This window comes from Mirounga leonina, unplaced genomic scaffold (genome assembly GCF_011800145.1).
Source record: "Mirounga leonina isolate KUSES-001 unplaced genomic scaffold, KU_Mleo_1.0 Mir_151, whole genome shotgun sequence".
Taxonomy (NCBI): Eukaryota; Metazoa; Chordata; class Mammalia; order Carnivora; family Phocidae; genus Mirounga; species Mirounga leonina.
Window position 1 is genome coordinate 100,594,642 of NW_023270377.1, and position 24,170 is coordinate 100,618,811.

Consider the following 24,170-nt stretch of genomic DNA (forward strand, 5'->3'; position numbering starts at 1 on the left):
TGATTTTTCTAGATGTTGCTAGATTCCTCTTCATTGGAGATGAAGTATATTTTTTTTTCCTTACAGCTTTATTGAGGTACATTTGATGCACAGTGAAGTACATTTATGCAAAGTGATAAGTTTTGGCACGTATACACCTGTGATATCAACACAATCAAGATTAATGATGGATATGTTCAATGTAGTTTTTTTAATTAATTAATTTTTTTTAAAAGATTTTATTTATTTATTTGAGAGAGAATGAGAGAGAGCACATGAGAGGGGGGAGGGTCAGAGGCAGAAGCAGACTCCCTGCCGAGCAGGGAGCCCGATGCGGGACTCGATCCCGGGACTCCAGGATCATGACCTGAGCCGAAGGCAGTCGCTTAACCAACTGAGCCACCCAGGCGCCCTGTAGTTTTTTTTTTTAAATTCCTCTTGTTATGAGTGTATTTTTGTATGTTTAAGAGCCATTTCTTTCTGTGAATGGAGTCTTATTTGTAGCATCCTCTGCCTTTTCAAGCAGGGCTGTTCACTTTTTTCATCTTTAAGAGGTTTTTAATGTATATTGGGGATATTAACTATATAATATCAGTAACTTATATAATAATGTAATGTCAGTAATGCATCTATGTAATATCAGTATCTCAGATCCACTTAGAACTACTTTGGTATAAGGTATGAATAATGAATCTAGTTTGTTTCCAAATGGTTCTCCTGTTATGTCAACACTCCTTTTTAAAAAATTCTACTGGAACAACTGAATGTTCATATAGAAAAGAATGAAATTGGACCCCTGCCTCACACCATGTAAAAAAATGAACTTCAAATTGATCATAGACCTAAAATTAATAGCTAGAGGTATAGAAGTCTTAGAGGAGAACACAGGAGTAAATCTTTGTGGACCCAGTAGTAGTTTTTTAGATATGTCACCAAAAGCACCTGTGATAAAAAAAAAATTGGAATTCATCAAACATTAAAACTTGTGTGTTTCCAAGGATGCTGTCAAGAAAGTGAAAAGACAGCCCATGAAAAGGGAGAAAATATTTATAAGTTTTCTTGAGTTCTCTGGAATGACTTAATTTTTTCCCTACTCCAAAATTAGGTTTTAACTTTCTATAGTCTTTCTAATCAATGACAACTTGTTCATCTGTTCCATTCCCTTCAAATTTCTCTCTCCTCCCCCCCTTTTTTTTTCTTGTAAGTGAATGTGATTTTGTGTCCTTATGTTGTCACTTTGGAGTGATTTTATGAGAAAGTGATTTTATGAGAAATTTAATTTCCTGTTTTTTTTTTTCTTTTTCTTTTTTTTTTTTTTAAAGATTATTTATTTATTTATTAGAGAGCGAGCGAGAGAGAAACAGCATGAGAGAGGAGAGGGTCAGAGGGAGAAGCAGGCTCCCCGCTGAGCCGGGAGCCTGATGTGGGACTCAATCCCAGGACCCTGGGATCATGACCTGAGCCGAAGGCAGTCGCTTAACCAACTGAGCCACCCAGGCGCCCGTTTTTTTTTCTTTTTAAACATTCTTTGTAATTTTTTGTTTGTGAGTTCAACTTGCCTTATTTTAAACAGGTTTGTTTTCTTTCCTTCTTTCCTTATTCTTTCTAGTAAGGCAGTTTTGAAATTGCCCCAGCCTGAATTTCTGAAATCCTCAGCTCTGAGGAAGGTCTTACAGTAGGATCTTTTGGAGAAATTTCCTCTAGTCCTTAAGCCAGGATGTGGTGGTCTTATTGTTGGTTGCACAGATATTTCTAATTCTTTTTTTTTTTTTTTTTAAGATTTTATTTATTTATTTGGGGGAGAGAGAGAGAGTAAGAGTGTGCAGGGGCAGGGGGACTGAGAAGCAGACTCCCCACTGAGCAGGGAGCCTGACCGGACACTGGGATTATGACCTGAGCCTAAGGCAGACAATCAAGGCAGACAATCAACCGACTGAGCCACCCAGGCGCCCCTGATATTTCTAATTCTTCCCTTCATTGCAGGCAAGCACTTTGTTTTCATTTGAAACTGGACTTGTGAATTGAGCTTTTTCAGCCTCTTCCTATCTAGAAAACACGGTACCTTTGTTTTAAGTAGTGAGTCTGACTCTTGTTTACTGTCTCACTTGAGGTGTCTGGGGTTTCATTCCTCCCAGGGAGAGTTGGGTTTTTTTACCTCAGTGCCTGTTTCCGCTTTCAGATTCCTGAGTTCCTCCTGGCTTAGCCCCACCCCAGTTCATTAATGGGAGTTGTTTTTGGAAGGGCCCGAATTCTCTGCTTTATCTTTCTTTTAATTATTGTATTCATCTATACAAGGTCAACTCTTCTTTTCCCTTTCTAGCCCTTCATTTGTACATATAAGAGTCATCTTTTTTTTTTTTTTTTTAAGATTTTATTTATTTATTTGAGAGTGAGAGCGAGAGTGAGAGCACAAGCCGAGCCAGGAGACAGACGGAGAGGGAGAAGCAGGCTTCCCACTGAGCAGGGAGCCCAATTTGGGGCTCAATCCCAGGACCCTGGGATCATGACCTGAGCCGAAGGCAGACACTGAACTGACTGAGCCACTCAGGCGCCCCTAGAATCATCTTATTTTTAGTAATTGAAACAGACTTTAAGTTACAGAAAGTTTAGTTCTAATCTTATATCCAATTTAATGATTTCCCCTTCCCTCATTCTCATTTTGATAGGGATGGTGGTGGTTTGTTCTTTTAATCCTCACTCTTAGGCTTACTTTCAGGGTTGAAGAAGAAAGAGGAAAGGGGACAGTTTTACTTGAATGATGCTGTTGTAATCCAGGATGGTGTCATGGCCTGTATATAAGTGCTAGCTCTTTTGTGCTTAACTCTGTTTTTTTTTTTTCAAAGGCCCTCATAGAACTGATCACTTCCTCACATAGGCAGTTTACTTCATATTTCACCTTTGGCAACACTCTTCTTTCCTTTATTCCTGGCTCAGCTCTTGCTCAAGAGTTCATTTGTATTGTGTTGATCATCTTACCTTGGTACAATTGTCTCATGGGTGGAGTTCCATTGAATGGGCTTTAAGCAGGACTTCTGCTTGGCCCAAGGAAGCACATGCATTTTTTTTTTCCTCTCAACTTTTTATTTTGGAAAACTTGAAACCCACAGAAAAATTGAAAGAATGGTGGATGAATAGCCATATGCCCTACCCCTAGACTTTCTACCTGTTAATATTTTGCCTGTTTGCTAACATTTATTTTCTTGGCTGAAATTATTGAGGATCATAATGCAGATATTATATTAGTATATCCCTAAATACTTAAGCATGTATCTCCAAAAATCAGACATTCTTGTACATATTTATCACACTCAAAGTTAAACAATGACATGATACTATTATCTAATACATAGGTGATACATTTTCCCAAATGTTTCAATAAATGCTGTTTATAGCTGTTTTTCTTCCTGATCCAAGATCCAATGAAGATTTAGTTTTTTTTTTTTTTTTAAAGATTTTATTTATTTATTTTAGAAAGAGACAGGGAGAGCAGAAGGAGAGGTACAAGGAGACTCCACGATGAGCGTGGAGCCCAAAGCATGGCTCGATCCCATGACCCTGAGATGATGACCCAAGCTGAAACGAAGAGTTGGATGCTTAACTGACTGAGCCACCCAGTTGTACCTTGTCCAACTGCTGGTCTTTTTTCTCCTTGTTACTAAGGTTGGCTCCAGTCAACTCATTGAGTTTAGACTTCTGTATGCTAAAGGAGGCACTGCCCTGCATGGGAAATATATTTACATATACTCCTAAACTTACACATTGATGTATCAGATAACCCCTGTGTTCCCTGATGTAAGCCTAGTAGTTTCTGATGTTCAGCAACCCCCTACCACAAAGTAAGATGCCATTCTCCCCTTTCACAGGTTCTTTTAGAGCCTCCATTTACTTGATGGTGATTTTGCAAAGCCCTACTCTCCTGGGGAGAAGAAGAGAAAAGTTAGAGTGCACTTGTATCCTTTAAGTTTTCTTGCAGAATGTTTTTGTGGAATTGTCTTTTATGGTCTTGATAATGTGGCATTCTCAGGTTCTTTTTTAGTAAGTCCTGCTCAGATCTTTAGAATGTGAGATGTGTTAATTTGCTAGGACGGCTGTTACAACTGGGTGACAACCAGAAATTTTGTCTCACAGTTCTAGAGACTAGAAGTCCAAGAGATCAAGGTGTAGACAATATTGCTTGCTTCTGAGAGCTATGAGAAAGAACTTGTTCCATGCCTCTCACTAGTTTCTGGTGGTTTGCTGACAGTCTTTGGATTGCAGAAGCATCACCTGGTCTCTGCCTTCATCTTCATGTGTTCTCCTTGTGTAGGTATCTGTGTCCAAGTTTACCCCTTTCGTTAGGATGTTAGTCATATTCAATTAAGTATCTACCCTACTCTCTGGTATGATCTCACCCCTACTTAACTAATTACATCTGCAGCCATCCTGTTTCCAAATAAGATCACATCCTGAGGTGCTACAGCCATCCTGTTTCCAAATAAGATCACATCCTGAGGTGTTAGGACTTTAACGTAAGAATTTGGGGGTGGGACACACACAATGTGGGTACTTTTTAACTCTGTTCTTCAGAAATTCTGAAACAGTTCAACATTCTTGTATATATGGGCTTCATTTAATTTCATATGAATGGTTTTTTCTTAGTTTTGTATGGTACAGACTGAATATTTGTGTCCCCCAAAGTCCATATGTTGAGAATTAATCCCCAGTGTGATGGTGTTTGGAGGTGAGGTTTTTGGGAGGTGATAAGGTCATGAAGGTGAAGCCCTCATGAATGGGATTAGAGCCCTTATAAAAAGGTTCCAGAGAGGATCCCTCATGCACTCCTCTTGTTGTGAGGATACACTGAAAAAAAAAAAATGGTCTCTGAACTAGAAAGCCAACCTTCACCGGACACCAAATCTGCCAGTGCTTTTTTTTGGATTTCCCAGCTTCTAGAACTGTGAGAAATAAATTTCTGTTGTTGATAAGCCACACAGTCAATGTTATTTATGTTACAGAAACCTGAATAGACTAAGGCACATAGTGTGTAGTTAAAAAAACTTCTGTCATGTGTTCATGTTGGGACCACAGGAGATGAACTACCACCAGTTATCACCATCTTTTGTCTAAAAACATTGCTATTCACATCTTTAAATTTTCATTTATTTATTTATGAAGATTTTATTTATTTGAGAGAGAGAATGTGTGCACGTGAGTGGGGGTAGGGGCAGAGGGGGAGTGCAGAGCCTGATGTGGGGCTCGATCTCACGACCCTGAGATCATGACCTGAGCTGAAACCAAGAGTTGGACGCTTAACCGACTGAGCTACCCAGGTGCACCCACATTTTTAAAAATTTATGATGAAAATTTCAAAATTACTTGAAGTATAGAGAATATATATAATGAAACTGCAATATGCTCATTAACCAGCTTCAACAAATTCTAATAGTCCATATTTTTGCTTCTTCTGTTCTTCCTATCACCACCATCACTTCTTCTTTTGATGATGTTATTTTAAAAAAAAAATCCCACAAGTGACACTGATTCACTCTTAGGGAAGATAACAATTGGAACAATGGAAAAAGGCTTGAAAACAAGCTTATGAGATGGTTTTACACTAGTAGATTTTTATAGTGTTAGTGTTAAAGATGAAAAGTGCCTGAAATGCCTTTGCTCCAGTGGTTTCAAATTAGTTTTAGCCAAGAAATCCTTTGAATTAAATTTACCTGGAATTCTAAATAAACGTCCATAAGAAGATCATTGTGAGGAGACCAAAACACCACCACCGTTTCCATACCCATAGATAAGTCACATGTGTCTGGAATCCTTTGGGCTCTGTACCAAGGTAAAGAGATTTGTCCAAAGTTGTACAGCTGGGTGGTTTCAGAGATAGGACTGAGACACAGATCTCTTGTACAGAAATTCTTTTTGTTCTTACTACCTCTTTTAACAGTTGTCAAAAGAATTTTTGCTTACTTGGATCCCAGACACAAGATATGTAAGTGAAACATGGACTTCATTCTTCTAGGAAAAGCATGGAACCTTCTAAACAGTGGCAATTCCTTTGCTTTGCTCTAACTCAGTATTAGATCAACAAATGGTCTAAGCTTTGAGCTTTCCCACAGCAGAGGAATTGGGTTGAGAGTCTCCGGTTCTTTAAAAAAAAAAAAAATACATTTAGAATACCCTGGGTTTCTAAATGGAATTGTTTTCTTCATTTTAGTTTCTTGTTCGTTGCTAGTGTACAGATATACAGTTGATTTTTGTATATTGATCTTGTATCTTGCAACTATGCTGAACTAGGTAATATCTAGTTACCTAATTATCTAGTTATCTAATACATAGGTGATACATTTTCCCTAAATTCTGAGTTTAGCTAAGGTTTTTTTAACTTTATTGAGACATTTTTATATATTATAAAATTCATTTATTGTTAAGTGTACAATTCCAGGATTTTTAGAAATGTATGGAATTGCATAATCATCACCACAATCCAGTTTTAGAATGTTTTCATCATCCCAAAAAGTTCCCTTGTGCTGGTCTACACTTAAGTAATGCTCCTACCCTCCCACTCTCAGGCAACCACTGATCTATTTTCAGTTTCTATAATTGCTTTTTCTAGACATTTCATATAAATGGAATTATACAATATGCAGAGGTTTACCTCTGGCTTCTTTCATCTAACATAATGTGTTTTTTTTTTAAGAATACTGTTTTTATTATTTTTATTTATTTTTAGGAAGAGGGAGAGAGGGAGGAAGGGCAGCAGTAGAGGAAGAGAGAGCATCTTAGGCAGGCTCCATGCCCAGTGTAGAGCCTGACATGGGGCTCGATCTCACAATCCTGAGGTCATGACCACAACCCTGAAATCAAGCTGAAATCAAGAGTCGGATGCTTAACCAACTGAGCAGGTGTGCCTAACGGTGTTTTTGAGTTCATCCATGGATCCTAGTATGTTCCTTTTAATTGCCAAGTAATAGTCCATTGTATGGATATACACAATTTGTTTACCTGTTCACAAGTTGGTGGAAATTTGAATTGTTTCCATGTCTGGGCTACTGTGAATAATGTTGTGAACATTCCTGTACATGTCTTTGTGTGGACATAAGGTATCATTTCTCTTGGATAGACTGCTAGGAGGAAAATTGCTGGATTGTATGATAAATTTACATTTTAACTTTTCGAGGAATTGGCAGACTGTTTTCCAGAGTGGAAATGCATGAGGGTTCCAGTGTCTCCACATCCTCTCTAACACTTGTTATTTTGTCTTTTTGATTATAGCCACTGTAGTGAGTGAATAGTGGTATCTCACTGTGGTTTTCATTTGCATTTTCTTGAGGGCTGTTGATGTTGAGAATCTTCTTTCTTTCTTTTTTTTTTTTTTTAAAGATTTATTTATTTATTTATTTGACAGAGAGAGAGAGAGAGACAGCGAGAGGGGGAACATAAGCAGGGGGAGTGGGAGAGGGAGAAGCAGGCTTCCCGCTGAGTAGAGAGCCCGATGTGGGGCTCTATCCCAGGACCCTGGGATCATGACCTGAGCTGAAGGCAGATGTTTAACGACTGAGCCACCCAGGAGCCCTGATATTGAGAATCTTTTCATGTGCTTATCAGCTATTTCTGTATTGTCTGTGGAGAAATGTCTATTCAACCTTTTGCCCATTTTTATATGGGTTACTTGTCTTTTTATTATTGTTTTAAAAGAGTTCTTTGTATATTTTGGATTCTTGTCCTTTATCAGATTTATGATTTACAATTTTCTCCTAATCTTTGCCTTCTCTTTTCACTTCTATATCGTGTCTTTTTTTTTAAGATTTTATTTATTTTATTTGAGAGAGAGAGAGTGCATGTGAGCAGGGGGAGGGGCAGAAGGAAGGGGGAGAGAGAGAATCTCAAGCAGACTCCCTGCTGAGCGCAGAGCTCTATGTGGGGCGGGATCTCATTACCCTGAGATCATGACCTGAGCTGAAACCAAGAGTTGGATGTTCAACCAGCTGAGCCATCCAGGCACCCCCCATATAGTGTCTTTTGAAACTCAAACATCTTATTGTGATAAAGTCTAACTTATCAAGTTTTTTCTTTTATGGATTGTGCCTTTGGTGTCATATCCTAAGAACATTTTGCCAACCCAAACTCAGAGATATTTTTTCCCCTATGTTTTCATCAAATATTTGCAGTTTTTGCTCTTAATGCTTATGTCTATTAACCATTTTGATTTAATTTTTATGTATGGTGTGAGGTAAAGGTCGAATAACTTCATTTGCATATATATTTAATTGTCTTGGCACCATTTTTTGAAAAGATTATTCTTTTTTCCATTGATTTGTGTTGGCAAAAATCAACCATGAATGAAATTCTGAGCTCTCAATTCTTTTCTGTTGATTTACATGTCTATCTTTGTGTTGGTACCACTCTCTTGGTTACTGCGACTTAAAGTAAGTTTTTAAGTCAGATGGTGTTTATCCTCCAACTCTTATTTTTTTCAAAAGCTATCCTAACTTTTTTGAATTTCCGTATAAATTTTAGGATTGGCTTGTCAGTTTCTACCAAAAAAAAAAGCCTGCTGGAAATTAGATTGTGAATGCATTAAGTTTGTAGATCCGTTTGGAAAGAATTGCCATCTTGACAATATTAGTGTTCCAATCCATGCATATGAAATGTGTTTTCATTTATTTAGATCACCATTAATTTATTTTAGTTTTAAGTGTACAAGTTCTGCCTGTCCTTTATTAAGTTTATTCTTAAGTTTTTATTCTTTGTGATATTATAAATGGAATTGTTTTAATTTCAACTTCCTATTGTTCATTGCATAGTATATAGATACACTTGATTTTTGTATGTTGATCTTGTATCCTTCAACTTTGCTGAACTTATTTATTACTTTCTAGGATTCTAGGAAATCTAAGATTCTATCATCTGCATGTAAAAACCTCTTTCTTTTTACCTCTTCCTTTCCAGTCTGGGTACCATTGATTTACTTTTCTATTCTTTTCCTTTTTAAATTTTTTTTCCTTACTGCATAAATTAGAAGCTTTAGTACAGTATTGAGCAGAAGTGGGAACAGTGAACATCCTTGTCTTGTTTCTGTCTTATGGAAGAAAGCATTCAATCATTTGTCATTAAATATGATCTTAGCTGTTGGTATTTTGTAAATGTCGTTATCAGATTAAGGATGTTCTTATCTATTCCTCATTTGTTAAGAGTTTTTTTTTTTTAACCATGAATGGTGTTGCATTTGCCAAATGCATTTTCTGCCTTTATTGAGATGATCATGTGGTTTTCTTCTGCTAATATATTACCTTAATTGATTTTGGAATGTTAAACCAACTTTGCATTCCTTGGGTAAATCCCACTTGGTCATGGTGGCCAATCCTTTTTATTTCTTACTTAATTTCTTGTTATGTCTTTGGTATGGTTCAGTATTAAGGTAGTAATGGTCTTCTAGGATGAGTCAGGGAATGTTGCCTCTTCCTCTGTTTCTGTAATAGTTTGTTGAAGATTGGCATTATTTCTTCTTTTAAATATTTGATAGAATTTACCATTTGGGCCTTAGTTTTTCTTTGTGAGATTTTTAATTACAAATTCAGTTTCTTTTATGTGTCTATTCAGATTTTGTGTCTTCTATAGTAAGCTTTGGTTGTTTGTACCTTTCAAGGAGTTTTTCCATATCATCTAAGTTGTTGAATTTATTGGCATAAAGTTTCTAATGTTCCCTTATACCATTTTATTTATTTATTTTCAAGTAAGTTCTACAGCCAACATGGGGCTTGAACTCACGACCCCAAGATCAAGAGCTACATGCTCCACTGACTAAGCCAACCAGGTGCCCCTCTTATACCATTTTAATATGTGTAGGATCTGTAATGATGTCACCTTTCTTATTCCTGATATTGGTAAATATGTATTCTTTTTTTCCTTATCAGTTTAGCTAGAGATTATCAATTATGTTGAGCTTCTCAAAGAACTAGCTCTTGGTTTAATTTGTTTTCTCTGTTGTTTTTTCCTTTTGATCTTTGTTATTTTCTACCCTCCTCTTCCTTTGCATTTAATTTGTTCATCTCTTTGTAGTTTATCAAAGTATAAGCTTAGGTCACTGATTTGAGAACTTTATTCTTTTCTAATATAGATATTTAGTACTATAAATAATTCCTCTAAGTATTACATTAGTGGGATCCTTAAAAATTTGAATATGTTATACTTTCATTTTCATTTAGTTCAAAATACTTTTCTAGTCTTCCCTTTGGTATCTTTTTCGAGCCATTTGTTAATTTAGCCTTATATAGTTTCCAAATGTTTGAGGATTTTCCAGGTATCTTTCTATTTTGGATTTCTAATTTAATTCTGCCCTGGTCAAAGAACATATAATTTGTATGACTTGAATCCTTTTGAATTTATTGAGTCTTATTTTATGGCCCAGAATATGGTCTTAGTGGTTATTTTGTGCGCACTTGAGAAAAACATGTATTTTGCTGTTTTGAGTATAGTGTTCTATAAATGTCAATAAGGTAAAGTTGTGGTTCGTGTTGTTCAAATCTACTATAACCTTGCTGATTTTCTGCCTGGTTGTTCTATCACTTATTGAAAGGGGGGTATTGAAATCTCCAATTGTAATTATTTGTCCCATTACTCTTTGTAGGTCTTTCAGTTTTGGCTTCATGTATTTTGAAGCTTTGTCGTTAAGTTCATAAATATTTAGTATTATTCTCTGGATTAAGTGACTCCTTTATCCTGATAAAATGATCATCTTCATGTTAAGTACTGTTCTCTGCTCTGAACTCTACTCTGATATCAATATATTCAGCCAGGTTTTCTTTCAACTAGTGTTAGCTTGATAGATCTTTTTCTGTCTTTTTATCTTCATTTTTTAATTTATTTTCTGTCTTATTTTTAATTTCTTTGTTTCTTCATATTTAAATTGTTTAGATAGGCAGTATATAATTGGATTTTGCTTTTTAAATCTTAAATGACAATCTCTGCATTTAAATGTTAGACCATTTCCATGTATTGTGATTATTGCTATGATTAAGTTTAAGTCTCATCTTTGTTGTTTTCTGTTTGTCCCATGTTATTCCTGTCTTCCTCTCTTTCTGCCTTCTTTTTTATTAATCAGGTTTTATTTTTAAAAAAATTCCATTTATGTCTTTTCTGTGTTTTTTTGTGTTTTGTGTTGTTTTTACTTTAATGGTTGCTTTAGCATATACAACTTACCCCAGTCTACATTTAAGGGATATTATACCGTTTCATGTATAGTATAAGAACCTTACTGTAGGATACTTCCATTTCTACTCCCTAGCCTTTTTACTATCATTTGTCAAGCATTTTACTTTGTGTACATTATAAATCCCATTGTACATTGTTCATTTTACTTCTGCCTATAGGTTTTTCTTTCATGTTTTATTAGTACAGGTCTTTGGTCATGAATTTTTTTGTATGAATGACTTTTTATTTTGATTTTTTTGCTTTATTAAGATATAATTCACATGCTCTAGCATTCACCATTTAAAGTGAACATTCAGTGTTTTTAGTACATTCATAGGATTATGCAGCCTTTATCACAGTTTTATTTTAGGACATTTTTGTCCCCCTAGAAGAAACCCCATACCCTTTAGCAGTTGTTTTGATCACAGTTCCTATTCACTCTTATAGGGGAGGTATCTCCAACCCTAAATATTACAAAATGGCTGAACATACAACACCCAACACTGGGCAGATGAAATAGACAGCAGTTTGTTAGTCACATATACTCATAGCTCAAGGGAGGGGAAAACCTCACAACATACAGGGCCATGTGGGTGTTCTACTTGGGAGCAAAGTGAATAAGCATGAGCTGTGGGAGGCAGGCATTATAGTAACATGAGGATGAGGTGACTCCTGGTTCCCACCCGAAGATGTAATTGCTTGTTTGAATAATTTCACAGGCCAGCAGGGAATTTCTAAATAGAACTAGGTAGAATGCAGCTAGTACAGCTAGATGGGGAACTTTTCTTTTTTTTTAAAGATTTTATTTTTAAGTAATCTCTACACCCAACATGGGGCTCAAACTCAAACCCCAGGATTAAGAGTTGTATGCTCTACTGGCTGTGCCAGCCAGGCGCCTGGGGATCTTTTCCACTGGATGGGAGCGAGGGGATTGGAAGCAGCATATCTGGTAAGAGCAAGGGAATGCTTGATTAGGTGTTTGGGGCCCTGTGAGGCCCAAGGTGTCAAGGCAGCACTTAATATTGAATCTTAATTTCATGGCTCACCCCACAGCAGTCAGTCTGCATTCTACCTTGTCTCCTCCTCCAGCCCCTGGCAGCCACAAATCTACTTTCTATCTTTATGGATTTGCCTATTCTGGACAGTGGACTCATAGGTCGTATTTTGTGTCTGGCTTTTTCCCCTTAACATCATGTTTTCAAGGGTCATCCATGTTGTAGCATGTGTCAGTGCTTCACACCTTTTTATTGCTGATTAAGAATCCATCCTATGGTTATATCACTTTTTATTTCTCCATTCCTCAGTTGATGGGCATTTGAGTTGCTTCCACTTTTTGGCTGTTACGAAGAACGCTGCTGTGAACATTTGTGTACACATTTTTTTGTGGATGTATGTTTTTGTTTTTCTTAGGTATATGCCTCACTTTTCCTTTGTTCTTTAAATAAGTTTTTTTTTTTTCCTGGATGTAAAATTTGGGTTGTTAATTTTTTTTCTTTCAGTGATTTCAAGATCCCCTTCTGTCCTCCAGTGTGCACTATTTCTGATGAGAAATCTGCTGTCGTCTCTATCTTTATTCCTTTGAACATATGTCTTAGGCTGCTTTTAAGATTTTCTTTTTATCATTGGTTTTAGGCAGTTTGATTATGATGTGCTTTGGTGAGTTTCCTTCATATTGTTTGTGTTTAGGGTTTGTTGAGATTCTAGGATCTATGAGTTTACAGTTTTCATCAAATTTAGAAAATCCTCAGCCATTATTTCTTTAAAAATTTGTTTGGTCCCATTCCCACTTTGGGACTCCAGTTATTCATACAGTACACTGCTTGAAGTTGTCCCACAGCTCACTGAGATTCTTTTCATTTTGGGGGGATTCTTTTTTCTCTGTGTGTTTTATTTTGTATAATTTGTATTGCTGGGCTTTCAAATTCAGTACCTTTTCTTTTTTTTTTTTAAAGATTTTATTTATTTATTTGACAGAGAGGGACACAGCGAGAGAGGGAACACAAGCAGGGGGAGTGTGAGAGGGAGAAACAGGCTTCCCGCGGAGCAGGGAGTCCGATGTGGGGCTCGATCCTAGGACCCTGAGATCATGACCTGAGCCGAAGGCAGACGCTTAACGACTGAGCCACCCAGGCGCCCCTTCAGTACCTTTTCTAATGTCAAATCTGCTGTCAATCCCATTCAATGTATTTTTCATCTCCTTTATCTCAAGAAGTTTGATTTGGGTCTTTTATATTTTCTATGTCTCTGCTTAACTTCGTGAACATATGGAATACAGTTATAGCTGTTTTAATGTCTTTCTCTGCTAATTCTAATGTTAGTTTCTATTGATTGATTATTCTCTTAAATATGGGATATTTTTTTCTGCCTCTTTGCATTCCTGGTAATTTTTCAGTGGGTGCCTGACATTTTGAAATTTCCTTTGTTGGATGCTAGGTAATTTTATGTTCCTCTAAATCTTCTTGAGCTTTGTTTTAGGATGCAGTTATTACTTGGAAACAGTTTGGTCCTTTCAAGTCTTTTATGATGTGTTAGGTGGGTCTGTTGCCATTATTCTCCACTACTGAGGCAAGACCTTTCTGAATATTCAGTGCCTTGTGAATTATGTGTTTTTACAGTGTGGAAACAGGCACTGTGGCCCATTGTAAGTGCCTCTAGTTCTCTCCCCAGCCAAACGGAAAGACGAAATCCTGTTGGATGGTTCTTTCCCCAGCCTCAGGGAGTTTCCTCACACATGTTCTCTGATCATTGCTCTGCTGAATACTTTTGGGTAACCCTCTGCAGATCCTTAGGATTCTCTCTGTGAAATACTGCTTTCTCCCTTCTGGTACTCTCTCTCATGACTCTGGCTCCCTTAGTCTTTCTAGACTCTCAGCCTCATCTTCTCAGCTAAGGGACTCCTCCATGTTCTGCCTCATTTCACCTTTTCTGCACCACTGCGTGGAAATTCTCTCAAGGCTGTCATAGGGCTTACCCTTTTGTTTCTCGAATCTCTGTTATCTGATGTCTAAATATCTTGAAAATAGTTTCTTTTTCTCCCCTTTGGTTATTTCAGGGTGGAGGGGATGCTAAATCAAGTCCCTTTTGCACCATTTTTGGCTGGGAAAGAAGTCTATCCAAAAGGTTTTGACAGATGACTAAACCAGTTGGGATATGACCTCTTACGTGGATTTTTTTTTTTTTAACAGGTATTTTTGTTAGTATTTAAATTCATGATAAATTTCTTGGGCTAAGTTAGTTTTCTTTCACCCTTACAGCTTGCCTCTGAATATTGATTTGCTAGATAGTCCAGACTTATTGGAAACAACCATTGATGATGTAATTGGGGCACCTGACACTCTGGAAATACCGCAAGCACCAGATGAAGTTAACATAGTCACCAGGCAAACTGGATTGGAAGGAACTAAAGAGGAATGTGGGAGTAAGTAAATGTTCTATGTAACATCAGGGACAATTTTTATTTTATATCTCTTTAAAATTAGCTATTTAAATCTGTTCCTTCAAGAATATTATGCAATAGTTGAATTTTAAAATTTAATGAAGAATAGGTATGCCTTCTTTTTGGCTTGAGGGTCCATTGAAATAGTTAAGATCACACAATTAGGACAATTAAACATTTGTATCATTTATAAGTCATTAAACATTCATGAATTTTCAGACATGCTTTTTACTTTGTTTCTTGGATGAAAATTAAGAGAAAAAGGCTTCCTTAAAGATTTTTCTATAGCACAGGATTTAGTAAATGTTTGACTATTCCATTGGCTCCTAGAAAATATTTTGTTATTAATGAGGAATCTTGTTCCCCGGACCTGCAAAAATACGTAATCCAGGAAGAGTGCTGCTTTTCTTAACTTTTTAAAAGGTTAAAAGGGAACAGTAAGTTGCATATTGAAAATTTCTATGTATTTGTGAATTTGGTTTGATTTAGTAAAGCATAAACTGCCTTTAAATAGGAGCTTTCTATTGAATCTCAGTGTAATATGTGTTCATTTAAAAGCACCTCGTATTTATGTGGCTATTGCCAATTTTGATTTCTCTCACTGAAGTCAGACACCATCTTTAAACAGCTCATAGGGAACTGCCAGCGAGTATGCTCTTGTCTCTAAAGAGCATAGAATACAGCAATGGTATGTAGTAATTTAAAATAGAAAGTGTTAATGAAAAGTTACTCAGCGCTTCTGCTTAATAGAACATGCTTAAGTATTACTGCTAATTGGCTTTAAAAATTTATTCCTTTGTTCCTTAAGTAATCACTACAAATAGATAGTGAAGCAAGTGTTCTTAGCCCGAAGCAGGACTAGCTTAATACAGGGTATTTCCAGGGTTAAAATAAAAATAGTCTTCCTTATAGAAGTGGCAGTATTGATTTTATATGTACATTCCATTTTGTATCCATTATACGAATGCAAAAAAAATTTTTTCCTCTCTTTCAGTACTGCCATAGCATAGTGTTAGCAAACCACATTTATTTAGTATATACTTTACAGGAAATTGCTTTGGTTTTGGAGAACATGGTAGAATGAACTTAGGCAAATGCCTAGGAAAGAAAGGAGCAAGTAAGATGTAATAACTCTCCAAATATCGGAAAGCCTGATATATCAAAGAATTTATTTTATGGTGCTTTATTGGTGAATCTTGGATCAGCAACTTCAAAGGATAGGGAAGCAGATTTAGAATCAGTATAGAGGAGACTTTTAAAAATCTTTCTGCCATATATCAGAAATAGATACATAATAGTGAGTGAGTACCCTCATTACAAAAGGTACTCAAGCAGAGCTTAAATGACATTAAAGTTGTGACAGAAGAAATTATTGGGTAGTGTGGTGGTTTCATTAATAAGACTTAGTTCAGATTTATAGCATTTGTTCAAAGTCATTCAGTGAAAATAGAGTGTTTTGATATTAAGAATTAAGGTCTTATAATCCTGGTATCCAATTTATTCTGTATTTTCTTTTGGCTCTAATGTCAAAATCCTGATTCACATGGGTAAGTAGTTATAAATAGTTAACTTTTTAAAAAATAGCTTATCCTATTATTTTAGGATTTTCCTCAGCCAAACAGAAGTAGCACAAGAAGCTTTATTTCAACCAGAAAACCCCCCAAAACCCAATTTTGGGGGTTTTAATTTTTTGGGTATGTATTGGCATAAGCTAAAGTATTCATGCTCTCAACATCATCATGTTAAAATTTAGTATTGCATAATTTGAAGCATTAAGAAAACCAGGAGAAAAAAAAAAAACCAGGAGATGGCAATTAAGTATGTAATTGGAGGCACCTGGGTGGCTCAGTCGGTTAAGTGTCTGACTCTTGATTTGGGCTCAGGTCATGATCTCACCTAAGATTGAGCTCCATGATGGGAGTAGAGCCTGCTTAACATTCTCTCTCTGCCCCTCCCGCGACCCCCTCTTTAAAAAAAGGATGTAAACGAATATGGAAGATTTTGTGAAGATCAGTGTTGAATTCGTGATTCTCAGTTTTGTACATTAAAATCACCTGGAAAGTTTTAAAAACTACCAGTACCAGAAACCGACCTCTGGAAATTCTGTTATCATGGTTCTAGGATCAGCTCTGGGAATCAGTATTCCTTAAAAGCTCCACATCTGATTCTAATGTGTAGCCAAGAGAGGGATCCACTGAGTTAATTAATGGACACTTTTATAAGATCTCTTTGACCAGGAGAAAATGATTTCATAATTTTTCCCTCCTTTTTACTGGATTAAATAGAAATTACTAGGCATTCAACAGCTTTTTTTTTTTTTTGTCAAGTGACAGTTTAAAATTTTAAACTCATACCAAATTCATCCCTGCACGGTAAGATTATTGGAGTGGTTAATTTTTTTTTTAAAGATTTTATTTATTGGATGCCTGGGTGACCTCAGTTGGCTAAGCGTCTGCCTTTGGCTCAGGTCATGATCCCAGGGTCCTGGGAGTCCCACATCGGGCTCCCTGCTCCTCGGGGATTCTGCTTCTCCCTCTGCCCCTCCCTCCATTCTCTCTCTCTCTCAAATAAGTAAATAAATTTTTAAAAAAGATTTTATTTGAGAAAGAGAGAATAAGTGAGGGGGAAGGGCAGATGGAGAGGGAGAAGCAGGCTCCCCAAGGAGAAGCAGGCTCCCTGGTGGGCAGGGAGCCCGATGCAGGGCTTGATCCCAGAACCCTGGGATCATGACCTGAGCCAAAGGCATACACTTAACCTACTGAGCCACCCAGGTGTCCCTAGAGTGGTTAATTTAAGTAGAGTTCATTTAAAACTGAATTGTGTTTAATATATTATCTTTTCAATGGTTAGAGAAATTTATTTGTAATGTGTTTTGCAGCTAGGCAGAACATAATAAAGACAAAAGGCTTGTCCTGCATCACACCTTGTGTTATCAATATATACTCTGTTGAATCAGTGAATGAATAAATGTATGTCCTTCATCTGTTTGCTCCACAGAAGTGTAGTTTTAGGGAGTGTATAGTCAGGGCTAAGGAAAGAAAGTGGCAAAGTACTGAGGTTCGGCAGGAGGCGCTTGCATTGTGGTTATGGAAGAATCATGTCACAGGTGTTCTCTGCCTTTTCTTGGTATCTTTTGGCTTGTAAGCCTTCTTAACTACACATGCTATTGAGATTCCATATCTATTGGCTTTCTACGAGTGGTATAGATACAAGGCAATGTTCCTGTAATTTAGGTTAACTCTTAAATAGTTACCTGGTTATAGAAAGAAAATATATTTATCCTGTGGTCTTATGGTTTATTCCATTTAATTATTGATAACTGGTATTGGGAAAAAAACTTAAGTGTATGCCTTCACACAGCTGTAACAGCCTGGCAGACTAAGAGGCCATGTTGCCATTTTTTCCAGCATTAAAAGATGCCTCACAGAAGCTCAAACACCTTGAGATGGAAAGCAGTCCATTGCCGTCTTCACGTCCCAACATGGATGTCAACATCAACAGCCAGGTATTCCGATTGCTCCTTCATATACCTGCAGACATCTCCAGACCTCCGAGAAAGCCCTGCTTTCCAACGCTGATACTTTCTCTTTCCTTTTTCTGGGGAATGTGTGTGTGCCGACTTCTTTCAGACCTATTTCAAAGGCACAATTCATGGATGTTCATGGATGTTCAGGAGGAGAGGAGGAAACTCAGGCAGTGATAGGAACTCTAAGGTCATCTCTTGAGTGTTTTGCAACATGCATGCAAAGTGTTGTGGCTGCTTTAAACTTATTTTGATTTAGCTCATCCTTTTCCTAATTCTGTTCAATAGGTCTTGATGTAGTTGAAGGTGACAGCCTTTTAAAATTACAGAAGGATTTGAGGCACTTGGGTGGCTCAGTTGGTTGAGTGTCTGACTCTTGGTTTCAGCTCAGGTCGTGATCTCGGAGTTCTGGGATCAAGCCCTGCACTAAGTGGGGAGTCTGCTTGAGATTCTCTCCTCTCCCTCAGTCCCTTCCCCTGCGCCCCCAGGCCCCACGTGCACACTCTCTGTCTCTCAAATAAATACAAATAAAATTACAGAAGGATTTGTTTGAAAGGGAGCTGCTCTGTCATATAAACCGGGAAGAAAATGGAACTTGAGATGCTTCAGCTTTGTTCTTCATAATTTACACCACCCTGTGCCCTTGGAGTTTTAGGTGTGGGGTGGGGGGTGCATACCAATTTAACCAACTAAACTTCAGTTAATTGCTTAAGTGTAATTTAAAATTTTTCTTAAATAACTTATAGGGATAATTAAGGTAAATCAAATGAGATAAAAATAATTCATTGTATCCGCTACTAGATGTCCCTACTAAATGTAAGAGTAAATTTTAGATAATGATCTAGAGACACCCTTTTTTCCCTATATATAGACAACAGATAACAAGGATCTGTTGAATGAATTTTGTTTTGATTTTAAAGAGGAAAAGGGATCAGCTGATTTGCAGTGTTGTTTCATCCTTGGATAACTAACTGGAATTTCTTCAGAGATCAGTATGATGTGTAAAGAGTGATTTTCTTCTTTCTTGTCATTGTTCAAGCTGTCCTTTTGAATCCAAGTTGTTTCTTTTTCTTTTTCTAATATGTTTTTGCTTAGAAATGTCTTTTAGAAGCTGATTAAATTCCAGAAAGACTTTCATTTTCTTTTTTTTTTTTTAAGATTTTATTTATTTGTCAGAGAGAGTGAGATAGCACAAGCAGGGGAAGTGGCAGGCAGAGGGAGAAGTAGGCTCCCTGCTGAGCAAGGAGCCTAATGCGGGACTCGATCCCAGGATACTGGGATCATGACCTGAGCCAAAGGCAGACATTCAGCCAACTGAGCCACCCAGGTGTCCCAAGACTTTCATTTTCATTACCCCTCAGTATTTTTCGATTGTATTTGTGTGTTTGCTTTCATTTTGTGTTGTTTTACTATCTCTGTAAGTAGAAGAATACAGGGTCAGAGACAGAGTTTATTGAAAGCTTTAGATGAAAGTTTTAGGTGGTTAGCGATTAATTAGAGAAAAATTTAATGGAGGACTGGAATGATCCTGAAGGCGAATGATGACTGGTGAATCTTGGTGGGTGTAAGGTGGGGTCCTGGGATTGAGCCCTGCGTTGGGATCCCTGCTCAGCGGGGAGTCTGCTTCCCCTTCTGCCCCTCATCCTGCTCGTGCTCTCTCTCTAATAAATAAATAAAAGCTTAAAAAAACCCCTTTGTGTATATTTAGTAAAAGTATAAGGTAAATTGTGTCTAATCTTCTAAAGCAAAATTCTTAATTTGCAGATCATGGATCTATTCATGAATAATTATGAGGAGGGCCTTAAGCTCTATGAAATTGAATACATATTCTTTGTTTTATTTTTTTCTAAGGTTTTATTTATTTATTTGACAGAGAGAAAGCATGAGCAGGCAGAGGAGCAGGCAGAGGGAGAGGGAGAAGCAGACTCCCTGCTAAGCAGGGAGCCCGATGCAGGGCTCGATCCCAGGACCCTGAGATCATGACCTGAGCCGAAGGCAGATACTTAACTGACTGAGCCACCCAGGTGCCCCTTGAATAAATACTCTTGTCATTGATTCATTTATATATTTTTTTCTGAAAAGTGGATCCTTATTTTGTTAAATTCTCAAAAGGCTCCATGACTCAAGAAAAGAATGAACCATCACCAACCTTAAAACAACTCCTTGCATCTCTCTAAGGTATTAAAAAGAACTTTACTTTGGTTAAAAGGTTTGTGTATATATTTTTTAATCCAACTGTTTCAGTGTTGGATCTCTCAGAATTAGGACCTCTTGTAAGAATGTACCATGTTTCTTTTAGATTTTACTGTTTACACTATTTCTTCACCTTGGTTGTTTGACTGTGTAAGTGCCCTGCTGAAAGATGTTCACATTTCCCAGCCAAGATTGTTTTAAGAGTCATTTCAAGTCTGCATCTGGTGGCATTCTGCCTGGAACTTAGGCCGACTTTGGACCAACTTTAACCTCTCATATAAGCTCTCCTATAAGCTGACTCTGACAGCCAAGGCTACTCTACAGTAGAGTTGAAGTAGCCACAGTCATTTCAGATCAGGTCTCGTTTGGGGTATTTAGGAATCAGGGTGTCCTTTTAATTCTTTTGGTCATCAGTTTGCCACATTTTGACCATCCAAGGCAGTCATATCAGTGGCATAGTAACTGGCTGCCACTGGAATTATGTGCTATAATAAAATAATGTGAAAATATTTTAAAGCTGTTACACTCAACTTGTATTTCAGTAATTTTTTTTTATGTACTCATACATCATAATTATAGAAAATAGATTTAAAGAAGCAGGAAATTTTAAATCTTCCATTATTCACTACTAAGAGATAACTACAGTTAACATTTTTAAGATAAATATTTCCAAACTTTTAAATGTGATATATGTAAATATTTTCAAACATTTGGAATATTGGATAAATATTTCCAAATATTTAAATGTGTATTTTTAAAAATAAAAATGCAGTGATACTGCTTTTTAAAATTAATCAATTATAAATATCTTTCTTTATTTTGAGAACATATTACAGATAGTAGTTAAATTGTGTCACCACTGTGTTTACTCCGTTACCTGTTGGACACTTAGATTATTGCTAATTTTCACTGTCATCATCAATGCTGTGACAAACAACCTTCTAAATAAATATCTGCCATCATCTGATTATATTCCTGGGAAGGAAGTAGTAGGTTAAAGCATAGGCAATTTTAAAGCCTTTATACTTTTGCAAAAATTGAAAGATGGTAACAATTTATACTTTTACCTGTGATGTGTGTGTTGAATTCTTTTTTACGTTTGTAGTATAGACAAAAAGAAATCTCTGCTTATGTCAAGAGGCAGGTTGCTCTGAGAATCCTATAATGTGCAAATATAAATAATTAACAAGTAATTTCAACTCTGTAACATAATTTACTCTGAAAAGAAGATGTCAAAGTATTTGAATTAGCCATGATTTTCCCTCAGCTTTATTAAGATATAATTGACAAATAAAATTGTAATATATTTAACATAAATAAGTTAAGTATCAGTTGTAGTGCAGATAATTTAAAATACTTTTTTTTTTTTTTTCTTTTAAGTAGGCTTCACGCCCAGCGTGGAGCCCAGTGTGGGGCTTAAACTCATGACCCCGAGATCAAGACCAGAACTGAGGTCAAGAGCTAGGTGCTTAACCACCTGAGCCATCCAGGCACCCCTAAACTTACTTCTTAATTTGCTTCGTTCCATTTATTTCTTTTCATAATGGTTTATTTATATTGTTTTCATGGTGATCTTCACTGGACTTGTACTTTGTTCTGTCATTTTCATAGTCTATACCTGAGAGTGACTATTTGTGGCTATATAACATAATTCCAAACAAAATCATCTACCTGGTGACAGCTCCAGAATTGCAGGGATTATTAGCCTGTGTAGGGCCTAACCTAAAACCCAGTTGAATTACAGCAAACAGCACGTTTTCCATGTGTGATTTCATTCAGGCATTTGTCCTGAATGATGTAGTCAGTTACTCAGTTGCTTTAAAGACAGGAAATTGGGCTAGATGATTTCTAGAGATCCCTACCAATTCATATTTCGTGTTTGTGATTATTGTATCTTAGTTTGAAACTGCATGTGGGAGGTGACTGTTCTTGGAACAGGATATGACTATTTAAGACACGTGATTTCCTGGTTGTCTGAATATGAACTTTCATCAGCCACTTTCCTCTTTCCATATAACTATAGCCCATCAGAGTTGCTTACAGTATATTTTTAATATCTAGGAGGAAGTGGTGAAGTTGACTGAAAAATGTCTTAATAATGCCATTGAGAGCCCAGGACTGAATGCCAGGAGAGTTCCTCCTAACTTGAAGAGTAACATTTTGAAGGCCCAGGTAGAAGCAGTGCATAAGGTAAGCTGCCTTTAATGGGGATAGTCCTAATGAAGGGAAAAGAACATGAGACTTAAGGCTGAGAGACCCAAAGACACATATGTACATAAGTGTTAAAGAAGAGTGACCTAGCTAGTGATTGGAGATAGAAAGTAGTACCCAGACACATGCTAAAGATGGCAGAATGCCTTCCTGAGTCTGAGTACAAGCTAGATTAAGAGGGGGCAGTCATGGGATAAAAAGTTGAAAGTAAAGACCCGCTAGGGCATAAGAAGTCCTTTTTTTTTTTTTTTTAAGTCAAATTCCTATAGACATGAGTCCCTAATCTTTGCCACTTGTATAGCCAGAAAATCTAATGACTTTGAGGTTCCTATCAATACTAAGTCTGTAGTTTTAGGTCTTTCTTTAGCCATCTGCTATTCCCCACCACCCATCTGCCCCCAGTTTGGCGGAGTTGTTTGTAACAAGTGTGACAGTTACAAGGTGAAGGAGTTGGCCGTGACATTGTGAAGCATGCAGTGGGGAGAGACCAGCCCCCATGAAGTTTATGGCATCCATGTTCTCAAAGTCAGTTTTTCCTTCCTGACTTTCAGACTTACCGTCCATACTAAAATCAGGACAGAAGCCCATCTCACCAAATCATGTTATCAACTAGAATTTCAAAATATCCTGTTGTTGAGAAGATGCACTTTACAACCCTTCTGTCCCCAAGCACAGGTCTTGAAGAGAACCTGAGATGACTTGCAGAATATTATTCATGCTTTAGTTATCTATCCTCTCCCCCCAGTATAAACATAAAACATAATATTTGCCTATAAAAGTAAATAAAAATATGACAATACAGGCTCTGGAATCAGACAACTTGAGTTTGAATCCCATTTCTGGTCTACCACATACTAGTGTGACTTGGCAGGTTAGTTTCTCTGAGCCTCAGTTTAATTATATTTAAGAAAGGATATTGGTAGTACCTACCTTAAGGTGGGTTACAAGGATAAGATAATAAATGTAAACGACATGGGACAGTGAGTGCCTGGCACATAAAGAGCATTTAATTAAGTGTTGAAATCCCCAATGTTGAAGCTACATGTTGTATTAGCAATAGTAGTAATTGTTGTCACTACCTTACATTTCATTTACACTTTTGGATTTTTCTTGACTTGAGGAAGAAAACAATAACTTGAATAGCCCTAAAATAAAGAGATTTTATTTTATAGTTAAGAAACCTTTCCATGAAGAAAAATCCAGGACCAGATGCCTTCATTGTTGACATCTACTGACTTTAAAGGAAGAAATAAGAGTTCCACACTAACTCTTTCAGAAAACAGAAGAGGAAGGAGCACTTCCACTTCATTTACTGATACTAGTATTACCCTTGTACCAAAGCCAAAAAAAGATTTCATATGAAAAGAAACTATAGACCAATACCCCTTTTGTACATAGACTCAAAAATCCTTAACAGAATAGACCAAGTAGCATTTACCTCAGGAAAAAAGTTGGTTTATCCTTCAAAAACCACTATAGTTCACCATATTAAAAATAAATTATCTCAATTCATATGGAAAAGGCATTTCACAGAAATCAATACCCATTTGTGATAAATGCTCACAGCAAACTAGAAACAGAATGGAGCTTCTTCAGCCTAATAAAGGGCACCAATGAAAAAAATCTACAGCTAGCATCACACTTCATGCTGAA

The 24,170-nt window shown here is 36.8% G+C and overlaps 1 protein-coding gene across 5 annotated transcripts in view; it reads left to right on the forward strand.

Moving 5' to 3' along the window:
- EPB41L5 (erythrocyte membrane protein band 4.1 like 5) overlaps positions 1–24,170 on the forward strand; it is a 143,020-nt gene that overhangs the window by 95,326 nt on the left and 23,524 nt on the right. For all 5 annotated transcript variants that reach the window (XM_035008198.1, XM_035008197.1, XM_035008199.1 and 2 more), the window contains 3 exons: positions 14,409–14,572; positions 17,998–18,095; positions 22,368–22,496. In XM_035008198.1, the coding sequence (XP_034864089.1) occupies positions 14,409–14,572; positions 17,998–18,095; positions 22,368–22,496 (391 nt within the window). The remainder of the gene's footprint in view (positions 1–14,408; positions 14,573–17,997; positions 18,096–22,367; positions 22,497–24,170) is intronic.